This window comes from Rhinatrema bivittatum, chromosome 7, assembly GCF_901001135.1.
Source record: "Rhinatrema bivittatum chromosome 7, aRhiBiv1.1, whole genome shotgun sequence".
Taxonomy (NCBI): domain Eukaryota; kingdom Metazoa; phylum Chordata; class Amphibia; order Gymnophiona; family Rhinatrematidae; genus Rhinatrema; species Rhinatrema bivittatum.
The window spans coordinates 313,353,823-313,369,992 of record NC_042621.1 but is presented as its reverse complement, the minus strand read 5'-3'; the positions used below and the strand labels follow the sequence as shown (position 1 = coordinate 313,369,992).

At 45.1% G+C, this 16,170-nt stretch overlaps 1 protein-coding gene across 3 annotated transcripts in view; it reads right to left on the bottom strand.

Moving 5' to 3' along the window:
* ZRANB1 (zinc finger RANBP2-type containing 1) overlaps positions 1-16,170 on the bottom strand; it is a 309,172-nt gene that overhangs the window by 108,887 nt on the left and 184,115 nt on the right. For all 3 annotated transcript variants that reach the window (XM_029610613.1, XM_029610615.1, XM_029610614.1), the window contains 2 exons: positions 13,165-13,236; positions 5,710-5,908 (listed from right to left, as the gene is read on the bottom strand). In XM_029610613.1, the coding sequence (XP_029466473.1) occupies positions 5,710-5,908; positions 13,165-13,236 (271 nt within the window). The remainder of the gene's footprint in view (positions 1-5,709; positions 5,909-13,164; positions 13,237-16,170) is intronic.

Here is a 16,170-nt window from a genome sequence, read left to right as displayed (position 1 = left end):
ATATCCCTCGCTCAATGTTATACGTTAAAGTTACTATTTGATTGTTTTTTGTATCTCGTTGTTAAAAATGTAAACCGGAGTGAAGGCCTTCACCAATACTTCATAAGAACATAAGAAAATGCCATACTGGGTCAGACCAAGGTCCATCAAGCCCAGCATCCTGTTTCCAACAGTGGCCAATCCAGGCCATAAGAACCTGGCAGGTACCCAAAAACTAAGTCTATTCCATGTTACCATTGCTAATGGCAGTGGCTATTCTCTAAGTGAACTTAATAGCAAGTAATGGACTTCTCCTCCAAGAACTTATCCAATCCTTTTTTAAACACAGCTATACTAACTGCACTAACCACATCCTCTGGCAACAAATTCCAGAGTTTAATTGTGCATTGCGTAAAAAAGAACTTTCTCCGATTAGTTGTAAATGTGCCCCCTAGTCTTTCTACTATCCAAAAGAGTAAATAACAGATTCACATCTACCCGTTCTAGACCTCTCATGATTTTAAACACCTCTATCATATCGCCCCTCAGTCGTCTCTTCTCCAAGCTGAAAAGTCCTAACCTCTTTAGTCTTTCCTCATAGGGGAGTTTTTCCATTCCCCTTATCATTTTGGTAGCCCTTCTCTGTACCTTCTCCATCGCAATTATACTTTTTTTGAGATGCGGCGACCAGAATTGTACACAGTATTCAAGGTGCGGTCTCACCATGGAGAGATACAGAGGCATTATGACATTTTCCGTTTTATTCACCATTCCCTTTCTAATGATTCCCAATATTCTGTTTGCTTTTTTGACTGCCGCAGCACACTGTACCGACGATTTCAATGTGTTATCCACTATGACACCTAGATCTCTTTCTTGGGTTGTAGCACCTAATATGGAACCCAACATTGTGTAATTATAGCATGGGTTATTTTTCCCTATATGCATCACCTTGCACTTATCCACATTAAATTTCATCTGCCATTTGGATGCCCAATTTTCCAGTCTCACAAGGTCTTCCTGCAATTTATTTCTTTCCAGATCATTTATAAATATTGAAAAGTAAGGGTCCCAATACAGATCCCTGAGGCACTCCACTGTCCATTCCCTTCCACTGAGAAAATTGCCCATTTAATTCTACTCTCTGTTTCCTGTCTTTTAGACAGTTTGCAATCCACGAAAGGACATCGCCACCTATCCCATGACTTTTTACTTTTCCTAGAAGCCTCTCATGAGGAACTTTGTCAAACGCCTTCTGAAAATCCAAGTATACTATATCTACCGGTTCACCTTTATCCACATGTTTATTAACTCCTTTATATACTTCGGTATATAAAAAACCTATAAATAAATAAATAAAAATAAAATGAGAGGGAGACTGCATCTCTGGGCTGAGAGCCTTTGCTGTGAATGAGGGAGCAGTAATTGTCCACTTTGTGGTTCTGAGGGGACGCAAAGAGATCTGTCTGAGGATGACCCAATTGTCGGAAAATGGAGTTCGCTATTTAGGGGTTGAGAGACCACTCGTGCGGTTGAAAGACACGACTCAGTTTGTCTGCTAGAACATTGTCCACTCCCAGTAAGTAGGTGGCCCTGAGGTACATCGAGTGGGAGAGAGCTTCCGCCCAAATCTGCGCAGCTTCCTGACACAAAAGGAAGGAGCCTGTGCCTCCCTGCTTGCTGATGTACCACATGGCCACCTGGTTGTTCGTCTGAATCAGGATGACTTGGTTTGATAGGTGATCCTGAAAAGCCCTGAGAGCATATCACATTGCTCGAAGCTCCAGGAAATTTGGGGTTTGGCTTCCTCTGGAGACCAATGTCCTTGTGTCTGCAGATCGGCCACGTGGGCTCCCCAACCGAGTTTGGAAGCATCGGTGGTGAGAGTGATTTGAGGATTTGGAACCTGGAAGGGCAATCCCTGGAGGAGATCTGTTGGAAACAGGATGCTGGGCTTGATGGACCCTTGGTCTGACCCAGCATGGCAATTTCTTATGTTCTTATGAGATTGGTCTGATTTTTCCACCAGGCGAGAGACAGACGGAGTGAGTCGGTAACGTGAACAATGGTCGACAGAGGTTGAACAGCTTGAACCCATTGTGACCTCAGAGTCCAATGCATGAGTATCTTGGCCAAATGGGCCATTGGTGTGACATGGACTGAGGACGCCATGTGTCCGAGAAGGATGAGGAATTGACGAGCTATTGCAGTAGTCAGACTGAAACTGGTGAGCGAGAGACACGAGAGTTAGCGCTCGTTGAGGTAGAAAAGCTTTTGCCTGCAAGGTGTTCAAGCCTGCCCCAATGAACAACAAGGTTTGAGATGGGACAAAATAAGATTTTTTGTAGTTGACGAGAAATCCTAGTGAAATTAGAGTGTGTAGAGTCAAACTGAGGGACGACCGAGCAGCTTGCTGGGTTGGAGCCCTGATTAACCAGTTGTCCAGACAGAGGTAGACGTGAACACCTTCTTTCCTGAGGAAAGCTGCTACAACTATGAGACATTTGGTAAAGACTCGTGGTGCAGACGCTAGGCCGAACGGAAGCACTCGGTATTGAAAGTGCTTGGGGCCTACTAAAAACCTTAGGTACTTGCGATGAGTTGGAGTTACCGCAATGTGTGTGTATGCGTCCTGGAGGTCCAGAGAGCTTAGCCAGTCTCCTCTTTGTAGAAGAGGTAGAAGCGATCCCAAGGTTACCATCTTGAACTTTTCCCGCTGGAGGAACTTGTTGAGAGCACGTAGGTCCAGAATTGGACGAACACCCCCCGATTTTTTGGGAATCAGAAAGTACCGGGAATAGAACCCTAGGCCTTGCTGGGAGTGCGGAACGGGTTCTATTGCTCTTGACTGGAGAAGGAGGGAGACCTCTTGATCCAGAAGAATGGAGTGATCGGATGTTCTCCACGTCTGCAGAGGTGGGGAGTCCGGTGGTAGGGCGAGAAAGTTCAGATGGTAACCCTGAGCAATGATTGCCAATACCCATTGGTCGGTTGTGATTGACTGCCACATGTTGTAAAAGTGGCACAATCGGCCTCCCACTTGTATGCTGGAGAGAGGAATCTGGCTGCTGCTCTCCAAGCGGAAGTCAAAAACCTGAAGCAGGCCCTGGCTGGGGAGCTGCTTGTGGTTTTTGTTTTCGGGCTTGGCGAGGCTGAGGTTTTTGATAAGGTCTCGTAGTACGGGACCTTGCTGGTGGCAGATAGGCCTTTCTTGGACGGTAGAATGACTTCTTAGAGTCCTTCCTGAAGGGCTGTCTTGAGGAGAAGTCGGAAGGCATCGAAGAGAGCTGTTTGAGAGTCTCATGATAGTCCTTTAATTCATGCGTTGGATCTGTTCACCGAACAGATTGTCTCCGACACATGGTAGGTTGGATAAACGGTCCTGTACTTCTGGGCGAAGGTCAGAAGATTTGAGCCAGGCCCACCGTCTTGCCAAAATAGCTGCTGCAGACACTCTGGTAGAGGTGTCAAATATGTCATAAGATGTTCGAATTTCAAGTTTGCCTGCCTCAAACCCCTTGTTTACAAGGGTTTGGAGCTGGTCTTGGAATTGTTCAGGTAGGGACTCAGAAGTCCTGTATTTGTTTAAAGATGACCCTATTATATTGGGTCATATAAAGCTGATAGGCAGCAAGTCAGGAGATGAGCATGGCTCCTTGGAACACTCGTCGACCAATGTTGTCCAGGAACTTTTGTTCCTTAGCAGGCGGCGTAGATGAATGAGGCTTTGACCTTTTTGCTCTTTTTTGAGCAGACTCTACCACAACTGAGTGGTGGTCGGGCTTGGAACTTTTGAAAGCCTGGGGCTGACTGAACTAAATAAGTAGTGTCAGCCTTTATGTGCACTGGAGCAATTGATCCAGGATTTTCCCAGTTCTTTTTGAGGAGATCAAGAAGGACTTGATGAATAGGAATAGAGGTGATCACCTTGGGGGCATCCAGGAATTGGAGTAACTCCATCATCTGGTGCCTGTCATCCTGTTCCGTCTGAAGTTGAAAAGGAACCAACTCAGACATTTCCTTCACAAAATTAATGAATGAAAGCTCCTCTGGAGGAGAACACTTTCTACTTTCAGTGGGAGAAGTTGGTGAAGGTAAATCATCGGTGTCTGTTGAGGTATCATCACCCCAAGTGTCATAAGGATCAGCAGACTGTCCTGTAGGACAAGAAGGGGGTTGGATACCTGAAGGTCCCGGCCTAAGCTCCGAAAATATCGAAGGAATCGCCGGAGGCACCGATGGCATGGAAGGCATCGGTGCAGGCATCGATGGATGACCTGATGGCGGCGATGGATGTATCGGCACCGATGGATGAATCGGTGGCGAGGGACGTATCAGCATCGATGGCTGAGGCAAAACTCTGGATGGAGGGATGCGGAACGGTGTTTCTCCTCTCGATGAAGCTGTCAACGGGGAAAGCATCGGAGCCATCGGAGATCCGGGACCCATCGGTGGAAGCGTGGCCATTAGCGCTTCCATTCTGGATAACAGCGGTGCCAGCGCTGCCGGAATCGGGTCGATGACAGGTTCCACAATCAGTGCCGGTGCCAGAGGAACCTGAAGACGTTGCATCACCTTGTTGATGGCCTCCTGAACCAGCCGGTCCAGTTCTTCTCGGAAACCTGGAGCAAGCAGCCCCGGCACAGAAGAGGGAGGTAGAGGCATAGCCGGAGGGACCACCTTTACAGGCGGAATCGCGGCTCCCAAACCCCGATCGGGTGAGGGTGGCCTCGATGACCCGGTTCGCAGGAATGATCGGTGCCTTTCCTGGACGGGGCTTCTTTGACAGTGGCTCGGTCGATGATTTCGCTCCCTCGATCGTCCGAGTCTTGTGATGTCGATAGCGATGTTTCTCCCTGTGATCCCCTCGATCCTGAGGGGGAGTAGAGGGTGTCGATGGCCGTGAAGTCCTCGATGGCGGTCGGTCACCGGTCGGTGGTCGATGCTGACGCGAAGTCAACGGTGCTGGTCCCGACGACATCGATGCAATGGACGGAGTCGGGGTCTGAGCACGGAAGAGGAGTTCCATCTTAGCCATTCTGGCCTTGCGACCTTTTGGTATCATGAGGGCACATGTGGTGCAAGTCAGGACATCATGCTCACGGCCTAAACACATTACACAGACTCCATGGGGGTCTGTGATAGACATGGTGCGAGTACAGTCCGGGCACCGACGCCATGGCCATTGAAAAAAAAATCGAGCCGCGGTACAGTCGACGGCCAGTAGGCTGCAAGGGTCAAACTCGACGGTAATGGACGGAAAACGGATAAAAACTTACCGGAGTACCGCGGCCAGAGAAAAGTTAGAGGAGGGACCCCTGTGGGGCAATTCAACTTTTAATAATTCCGTGAGGAAAATTCCTGTCAGGAATCTCTTTAGAGCTCCTTTACCGCGAGGCTACTGCTGCGTGGAAAAAAGAAGACTGAACGGGGACCCCTGCTGGCTGCAGGGTTAGTGCCATGCTGGGCATGCCCAGTAGGGGCCAGTCAAAGTTCTGGAACCTTTGACAGAAGTTTTCCGTGATTGGGCTCCATCCTGATGTCACCCATATGTGAGGACTACCATCCTGCTTGTCCTGTTTATAGTTTATAGTTTATTTGGTTTTATATACCGTTACATCAGTCGTTAGACCATCACAACGGTGTACATTAACATAATTCAATACATAAAATTAACGTCCTGTGAGAAGACGCCTACCTCTCTTTTACACATTACTAGTAGAGACTCACCAGTGCGAACAGTCGTGCAAGCTGTCATGGAGGGCCTTCCGAAGAACGGAGTCTTTGTCATAAATACCCCAGGTGGCTTGTAGTACTGAATCAAGTAGGCAGTCTCCAGCCGTCCGATTCCAAAGTGCGTACAGTCTGCTGTCCAGCCGTGTTCCTAGCTCCAAAGACCAGTTTATAATGGGAGACTCCTCTTCCAACTCTAGAATTGAAAGATGTATATGTTGTCAAATTTCACATCTTGCATACAGATTTTTAACTTCAAACTGTAGAAGAAATTTGAGGTAGGAGTAAAGTAACTGAAATTCCATCAGTTTTACAGTATCAAAAGTTTACAAATGCCACTTGGTGACATTTTTTTTTCCAAAGTTGTTAGCAGCAAGACCTGACTGTAGTAAGCCCTAATGAGGATGTTAGACTCTAGGAATTCTATAAGTCTGAAGCAAAGAGATTAAAATTAACATCAATACAACCATAAGGAAGACAGCTTGGCATTAGTGATAAATGTGCTGTTTTCTGAATTAGACATAGTACTACTGAAAAGGATCTAGTGACACTGTAGACAATCAGCTATAAATGTTAATACAAAGTCAAGATGCAACAAATAAGGCAAAAAGTATAGTCAACTGCATATCAGGATCATGCTATTATTATTCAACTATAGCCATACATGGCCATAACACATTCACTGTTTTCTTTTATTGGCTGTTTTTCTTAATACACACATAGAGAGGTTAGTGAAACCCAAAAGATGCATGGAAATGTTTTCTTTGAAGGGGCATCTACCCAGCCAGGGATGCCCCAGCCTCATCATCTCCTGCCCTATGATTTCAAAGGGATTGTCTTGTTCTGTAGGGTTACCATGCACTACTGTCCAAGCCAAAGAGTCTGCCTTGCAATTCAAGCCCCTTGGGCTGCCCTGTGGAAAGGAATGTATCTATATTTTTGTTTTTAAGGTGATACCTTTTTATTGGACTAACTTAATACATTGTTTGGCTATCTTTTGAGAGCTAATGTTCTCTTCAAGTCAGAACTCAAATAAGCAAAAGATGACATGACCAGGAAATAAAGAACAGTGTGGCTGCCATTAAGTGAATCATAAAGGCATGCCAGTAACAGGATGAAGGAGAAAGGGATGAAGGGTGAGGGGTTTTGAAGGGTGATCAAAAGTAGACAAGCAGCATAATTTTATGGTACAAAACTTGATAGGAAACCTAGGTCTCTGTTGAATCTGTTTTTTATCATTTCCAAAGCATCTGATCATTTTGACTTCTAAAGTTTTGCGTTCCTGGATTGTTCCTTTGATTTTCCTGATCATAAGGTCATTGATGCAGTGGCCTGGTTCCAAAAAGTGCTCCCCCACATGGAGCTGTCGGCCTGATCTTGCCTGTGGTTTCTGATTTAAGGTTTGTGTGAATTGACTCTTGAGTGGATGGTAAATTAATGGTTACAGAATACCAGGCAGCTGGGCCAGGATCGATGAAGCTTGAACTAGTGACCCTAGAAGGCAAAGGTCAGGAAGTTTTAGAGGATCCAAGGGAAGAGACAGAGGCAGGGAAAAGCCAGGGCATATTTACCCTTTTAGTTGCCAGGGAGTTCGACATGTTCTTAGAAATTCCATTGCTTCAATACAGGATGTGCTCTGATTGCTGATATTATATAAGGCGAAGAGAAGCTAATACAACAGACTCCTGGGATACATTGTCCAGAACCTCTGCTCATCTGGATTTGATCCTATTCTGTATTCCTGTTCCAGATCCACATCAAGCTCTGCAGTCCTGCTCCATGCCCTTCTTCTGGGCTACTGATCCTGAACCAGCTCCAGTGTGATTCCTAATCTAGGCCTGGTTTTACTGGCCCTTGGCTCAAATGTCATTTGACCATCCAGTCTCTTCAGATATGCCTCTTCCTAATGTATCAGTCGCTAGTGACCACATATACACTGGGTGAGCAAAGATTTAGATCACAGTGAGTAAAGGAAGCGGTAAGGCAGTTAGCAAAGTATTGTGGTTGCTGTGTTATTTCACTTGAATACGTAGAATATGGGTCTACAAACAAGTTGTAGGAGATACTTTATTACTAGACTAACTTAACATATCTGCAACTAGCTTTTGAGAACTATGCTCCAGATTAGTGAAGAAGTAGTATAGTTACACTGAGTTTATATAGAATAGAATCAAGTAGGAAATAGATTGTCTGCATATGCCATGACATTGCAGATTGACAGTTTAGTAAAGGGATGGGATTGAGAGGAGGGGGCCTTAAAGCCAGTACTGTCTAACACTGTACCAGACAGAAAACTGATATAAAAAAACCCCAAAAGCTGAGCAGCCTAGGGTGAGCCCCAGGGTGATTGACTGGGTTGTAAACTGCCTGAATGACAAGCAGAGGGTAGTGGTAAAGAGGTTACGACAAATAAAAAAAAAAAAAAAAGAGGGATATCAGGAGAGTTGATGACAGTCCTGGATTCAGTTCTGCCAACATTTTCAAAAGATATATTGTAGATGGATTAGGAGAAATTGGATTGACATTCTAAACAGAACAGAAAAAATTAGGAGTGATCCAAGGAAGCTGAGTTATCAAATGTATCAATGGAAAAGAAGGATAAATTCATGCATTTGGGGGAACAGCAATCCAAGAGAGCAGTATCTGATAGGGGATGAGGCACCAAACAGTTAGTGTAGCTGGGTTCAAAAAAGGTTTGGATAAGTTCTTGGAAGAGAAGTCCATTAACTGCTATTAATCAAGTTTACTTAGGGAATAGTCACTGCTATTAATTGCATCAGTAGCATGGGATCTTCTAGGTGTTTGGGTAATTGCCAGGTTCTTGTGGCCTGGTTTGGCCTCTGTTGGAAACAGGATGCTGGGCTTGATGGACCCTTGGTCTGACCCAGCATGGCAATTTCTTATGTTCTTATGAGAGAAATATTTAAGTAATAATATTGGATGATCTTAAAGTTGCAAAACAGTGCAACAGGGCAGTGGCAAGAACCAGAATAATGCTAAGGTTCACATGACTAGGTACAACCAGAGAAACAGAGATGATAATGCCTCTTTACTAATCATTGCTGAGACCTCATCTGGAGAAGTATGTCCAATTCTGGAGGGCAAACATTCAAAAGGATAGAATTTATTTATTTAACATCTTGCATTCTGCAATTCCTCCTAAGTTCAGAGTGGACTACACTAACACATTCATAATTTAAACAAACATAAAACATTACATAAAACTTAAAACATCTTAACAATACAGCTGTCTTTTATCATATTTATCATATTTAACTTGCTATATTGCCTATTCACCTTCATCCCGCGTCATCACGCGTCACCTAGATAGGATTTTAGACAGTGCTGGGGAGGAGCCGGCTGTCGTGGTACATGTGGGCACCAACGACATAGGAAAATGTGGGAGGGAGGTTCTGGAAGCCAAATTTAGGCTCTTAGGTAGGAAGCTTAAATCCAGAGCCTCCAGGGTAGCATTCTCTGAAATGCTCCCTGTTTCACGCGCAGGATACCAGAGGCAGGCAGAGCTCCAGAGTTTCAATGCATGGAGGAGATGATGGTGCAAGGAAGAGGGATTCAGTTTTGTTAGGAACTGGGGAACCTTTTGGGGAAGAGGGAGTCTCTTCTGAAGGGATGGGCTCCACCTTAACCAGGGTGGAACCAGACTGCTGGTGCTAACCTTTAAAAAGGAGGTAGAGCAGCTTTTAAACTAGAACAAAGAAGAAAGCCGACAGTCGCTCAGCAGCGCATGGTTCGGAGAGAGGTATCTTTAAAGGATACTAATGATGCATTAGAATTAGGGCACCCCGACAGTGAGGTTCCAATAATTAGAAAAGTAGTCCAAGTGCCTGTAACTAAAAACTCACCTGAGCTAAAAAAATTCTAACTTATCCCTATCAAATAAAAAGCAGAATGAAAATACAAACAAAAAACAAACTTTGAAATGTTTGTATGCTAATGCCAGAAGTCTAAGAAGTAAGATGGGAGAATTAGAATGTATAGCAGTAAATGACGACATAGACTTAATTGGCATCTCAGAGACATGGTGGAAAGAGGATAATCAATGGGACAGTGCTATACCAGGGTACAAATTATATCGCAATGACAGAGAGGAGCACTTGGGAGGAGGTGTGGCACTTTATGTCCGGGATGGCATAGAGTCCAACAGGATAAACATCCTGCATGAGACTAAATACAAAATTGAATCTTTATGGGTAGAAATCCCTTGTGTGTCAGGGAAGACTACAGTGATAGGGGTATACTACCGTCCACCTGGTCAAGATGGTGAGATGGACAGGGAAATGCTAAGAGAAATTAGGGAAGCTAACCAAATTGGTAGTGCAGTAATAATGGGAGACTTCAATTAACCCAATATAGACTGGGTAAATGTATCATCGGGTCACGCTAGAGAGATAACGTTCCTGGATGGAATAAATGATAGCTTTATGGAGCAATTGGTTCAGGAACCGACGAGAGAGGGAGCGATTTTAGATCTAATTCTCAGTGGAGCACAGGACTTGGTGAGAGAGGTAACTGTGGTGGGGCCGCTTGGCAATAGTGATCATAATATGATCAAATTTGATTTAATGACTGGAAAAGGAACAGTATGCAAATCCAAGGCTCTCATGCTAAACTTTCAAAAGAGAAACTTTGATAAAATGAGAAAAATTGTTAGAAAAAAACTGAAAGGAGCAGCTACAAAAGTAAAAAATGTCCAAGAGGCGTGGTCATTGTTAAAAAATACCATTCTAGAAGCACAGTCCAGATGTATTCCACACATTAAGAAAGGTGGAAAGAAGGCAAAACGATTACCGGCATGGTTAAAAGGGGAGGTGAAAGAAGCTATTTTAGCCAAAAGATCTTCATTCAAAAATTGGAAGAAGGATCCAACAGAAGAAAATAGGATAAAGCATAAACATTGGCAAGTTAAATGTAAGACATTGATAAGACAGGCTAAGAGAGAATTTGAAAAGAAGTTGGCTGTAGAAGCAAAAACTCACAGTAAAAACTTTTTAAAATATATCCGAAGCAGAAAGCCTGTGAGGGAGTCAGTTGGACAGTTAGATGATCGAGGGGTTAAAGGGGCACTTAGCGAAGTTAAGGCCATCGCGGAAAGATTAAATGATTTATTTGCTTCGGTGTTTACTGAAGAGGATGTTGGGGAGGTACCCTTATTGGAGAAGGTTTTCATGGGTAATGATTCAGATGGACTGAATCAAATCACGGTGAACCTAGAAGATGTGGTAGGCCTGATTGACAAACTGAAGAGTAGTAAATCACCTGGACCGGATGGTATACACCCCAGAGTTCTGAAGGAACTAAAAAATGAAATTTCAGACCTATTAGTAAAAATTTGTAACTTATCATTAAAATCATCCATTGTACCTGAAGACTGGAGGATAGCAAATATAACCCCAATATTTAAAAAGGGCTCCAGGGGCGATCCGGGAAACTACAGACCGGTTAGCCTGACTTCAGTGCCAGGAAAAATAGTGGAAAGGCTTCGTCATTGGAGTTCCTCCTTGCCTGGGTCTTCCCTGCGCTGTCCTGTTCTCCTCGTGGTCCGTGACCAGCCTCTTGGGGCTGTGTAGGGCGTGCAGTGGGACAGGGTGGCCCGCGACTCAGTCTCGCGGGTGGCCTGAGTAGGGCGCCCTGAGAGACAGTGCCTATGTCCTCCTGCCTTACGTTTTGTCTTGTTTGGATCAAGTCCCTCGTCATGCCTGTGATGCCGTCGCATCAACCAAGTGTTGTCTTCATTGATGCCGTCGCATCAATTAAGTGTCTTGTCTGCGATGCCGTCGCATCGACCATAGTCCTGTCTACGTGTCAAGGCCTCCGTCTGCCCATAACCTCAGGCCAGGCCTGCTGCTCCATGCTGTTCGCAGCAGGTCCGAAAGGGCTCGGAATGATCGGAGGACAATTCAACTTCCAACATCCTTGGGTGCTGGCCTTGGGAGCTTGCAGGCCTGGCAGAGGGTCAGCCCGTTAGCCACGCGGAGTCCGCCGTCAACCCTCGGCTCGGCCCTGAAGGTCTGGGCTTGGGCCGAGGCTCAAGGGCACACTAAAACACAAGAGTGTAACATTTTAACCATGCCAGTAATTGTTTTGCCTTTTTTCCACCTTTCTTAATGTGTGGAATACATCTGGACTGTGCTTCTAGGATGGTATTTTTTTTTTTTTTTTTAAACAATGACCATGTCTCTTGCACACTTTTTACCTTTGTAGCCGCTCCTTTTAGTTTTTTTCTATTTTTCTCATTTTATCAAAGTTACCCATTTGAAAGTTTAGCACTAGAGCCGTGCATTTGTTTATTGTCCTCCTTCCAGGCATTAATTCAAATTTGATAATATTATGATCATTATTGCCAAGCTGCCCCACTACCTTTACCTCTCTCATCAAATCCTGTGCTCCACTGAGAATTAAATCTATTACTAATCATTATAGTTTTACTCAACATCCATAGAGAACTACAGAGAAAAGCAAACTGAAGAGGGCCCTATGCAACAGTGAAGATATAGATCTATTACTAATCATTATAGTTTTACTCAACATCCATAGAGAACTACAGAGAAAAGCAAACTGAAGAGGACCCTATGCAACAGTGAAGATATAGGTCTATTACTAATCATTATAGTTTTACTCAACATCCATAGAGAACTACAGAGAAAAGCAAACTGAAGAGGACCCTATGCAACAGTGAAGATATAGGTCTATTACTAATCATTATAGTTTTACTCAACATCCATAGAGAACTGCAGAGAAAAGCAAACTGAAGAGGGCCCTATGCAACAGTGAAGATATAGGTCTATTACTAATCATTATAGTTTTACTCAACATCCATAGAGAACTGCAGAGAAAAGCAAACTGAAGAGGGCCCTATGCAACAGTGAAGATATAGGTCTATTACTAATCATTATAGTTTTACTCAACATGTGAAGCACTGTACAAAAACACATAAGCAACAGTCCCTACTCAGTAGAGCTTACAATCTAATCAAAAAATATACAGGGCAAAAGGAACTTTGGGATTTTTATTAAAGAAAATATATTGTGTGAGCACATGCTCAGTGACAGAATGAATAAAGCTCTAGAAGCTTCTAAGGAAGAGACCCATCCCAGGGCTGTACTGATGGCATCCCCCTTACTCTCTGAGATTACCCACAGAAATACAGAACTGCCCACCCGATATGTGGATTTAAGTAAGCGCATAGGACCTGTACCTACAATATGCAGAGGCTTGGGAGAAGTTTGCACTTAGACACATTTTGATGTTTCCAAAAGTGTGCTTGTTTTTCCCAAAAACTCCACCCACTAATAAGCAGGTGTAAATGTGCATTGCTAGTTTTAGTGGGATAATTTTCAAAGGGAAAGTACACGTTTAACCCCTTTGATAACTTGGTTAACTGTTAGAAAAAATCTGAGGTCAGCAGGTCTCCATGTGAACTTCAGCACTTACCTTTCTGAACATCCCTATCAAGCACCTCATCAAACAGCTTTTCTTGGACAGTTGGAGGCAAATCTTCGATGTCTGGAAAAGCAAAACACTGAACAGTTTCATACTCTTCACACTCTGTATATATAGTCTATAATAACAAGAAAATCTAAGTATTTCTGAAGGAATCAGAAGTCACTCACACACTGCCTCAAAATGCCTACTGAAAAACCATGGGGGGAATGGCATAGGAGGAAAATGAAAAAGCTCTATTTCCATTTTTTTCTAGGTCAATGAATAATGTGGTGAAACAGGAAATTGCATTTCTTTATGGAAAGAGTTCTGTTCATTTGTACTGTGCTTTCCATGCAAACATTTACATTTATCATCTTATCACAATAATTGCATATTCGGGTGAGGTAGATAGTTTGGCAATATACTCAGTTGTGTGCATGGACCACCAAATTGCCAGGGGATAGGATGAAGAGGAAATATTACCCAATTGCAGTTAGACTATGACAAATATATCTTGCCCAAAGTCACACAGTTATGACAAAGCAGAGTTGCTTACCTGTAACAGGTGTTCTCCCAAGACAGCAGGGTGTTAGTCCTCACAGATGGGTGACATCATCATATGGAGCCCTGTCACGGAACACTTTTGTCAAAGTTTCTAGAACTTTGACTGGCACACTGAGCATGCCCAGTGTGCCACTAACCCTGCAGCCACATGGGTTCCCTCTTCAGTCTTGTTTTATAGCAAAAAAGTACAAGCAAAAAATAAAATAAGAAATGTTATCGAACCCAACTCTACGGGGAGGCGGGCGGGTTTCGTGAGGACTACCATCCTGCTGTCATGGGAGAACACCTGTTACAGGTAAGCAACTCTTTCTCCCAGGAAAAGCAGGATGTAGTCCTCATAGATGGGTCAATAGCAAGCTACAGGCTGCCTTAGAACATAGCGGGCCAACCAGCACTCAAAAATGTGCAACAGGCACAACAACTGGGGTGCTTTTGGCAACTAAGGGGCAGCCTGAAATTCACAGCGGGCTTAGGTAGAAGAGTTGGGTTCTTACACTGGGAACAAATTCCGTAGGACAGACTGGCCAAAGATGCTGTCTTGCCGACCAGCCTTGTCCAGACAGTAATGCGCTGCAAATGTGTGGAGAGAGCTCCACATCGCGGCCCTGCAGATGTCGGCAATAACTACTGAACGGTAGTGTGCTACTGACATTGCCATGGCCCTGACTGAGTGTGCCTTCACTCATCCCTCAACCTGGAAGGCCTGCTTGCTGGTAGCAGAATGCAATGCAGTCTGCTAACCAGTTAGACAGAGTTTGCTTGCCCATTCCAACTCCAAGTTTGTTTTTGTCAAAGGAAATAGAGTTGGGTGTACTGCCTGTGGACTGCGATGCGATCTAAGTAAAAGGCAAGCCAAGATGCCTTCGTTTATCCCTTGCAAGCCAAGATGTGCAGAGCCTGCTCACCTGGGTGAGTGTGAGGACTTGGAAAGAAAATGGGCAAGACGATGGACTGATTTAAGTGGAAGTCAGTTACCACCTTAGGTAGGAATTTAGGGTGAGTGCTCAGTACCACCTGGTCATGGAGGAACCTCATGTAGGGTGAGTAGGTCACAAGGGCCTGCAACTCACTGACCCTGCGAGCGGATGTAATCGCTATCAGGAAAATAACTTTACATGTGAGGTATCTGAGTTCACAGGAGTACAGGGGCTCAAACGGAGGACACATGAGCCGTGCAAGTACTACGTTGAGGTCCCAGGGCACGACCGGTGGACGTAGTGGAGGCTTAAGCTGTAGAAAGCCTCTCATGAAGCGCCCCACAAGGGGTTGAGCCGATATCGGGGCGTCCCCTTTACCTCGATGGTAAGCAGAGATGGCGCTCAGGTGTACTCGGATGAAGAAAGGCTGGAGACCAGATTCCGAGAGGTGCCAGAGATAGTCTAGGAGTTGTGGCATGGGGCAAGAAAGGAATCAAAGCCTTTCTGCGTGCACCACAAGGTGACTCTCTTCCACTTAGAACGATAAGACTTTCGTGAAGCTACTAGGACTTGTGAGACGTCAGTAGAAAGGTTGAGAGGTTGTAGTATCAACCTTTCAACATCCAGACTGTCAGAGACTGGGTCTGGAGGCTCGGGTGGCAAAACTTGCCGTGATTCTGTGTAATGAGGTTGGGCACCTTGCCCAGGCGAATGGGTTCCTGGACAGAGAGGTCACGAAGAATGGGAAACCAGACTTAGGATGGCCAATAAGGGGCTATGAGTATTCATTGAGCCTCGGTCCTGTCGGAGTTTCACGAGAGTCTTGCTTATCAGCAGAATCAGAGGGTACGCATATAGGAGACCTGTAGTCCAGGGGTGGGCGAAGGCATCTACGGCTGATGTCCTTTGGTCCCTGTGTAGGGAGCAGAATCGTTCTACTTTGCGGTTCTGGTTGGACGCAAAGAGGTTGAGGTCTGGTTGACCCCTCCTGTGGAAGATTCTGCTCGCAACAGAGAGATCCAGAGACCACTCGTGGGGCTGGAGTGCCCGGTTGAGGCGGTCTGCGACTACATTCTGTGTGCCTGCCAGATAAGTGGCTCGCAGTCGTATGGAATGCGACAGGGCCCAGGCCCAAATCTGTGCCGCCTCCTGCAAGAGCAGATAAGAGCCCGTGCCCCCCAGTTTGTTCAGGTACCACATTGCTACTTGGTTGTCTGTTTGAATCAGGATGACCTTGTTGGACAGGCAGTCCTGGAATGTGTAAATGGCGTACTGCATTGCTCGAAGCTCTAAGAAATTAATCTGACAGGTTGCCTCGGCTTTTGCCCAAACCCTTCGGGTTTGCAGGCCTTCAAATGGGCTCCCCAAACCAGGTTGGAGGCGTCCGTTGGTTAAGGTCACCTGAGGAGCTGATGGCTGGAAGGGGAGACCTTTGCGCAAGTTGGCCTTGTGCATCCACCAGGCAAGGGATAAACGAAGCTGGTTGGTTATTTGGATTACAGATGAGAGTGGCTTGGTTCCAAAGAGATCTCAG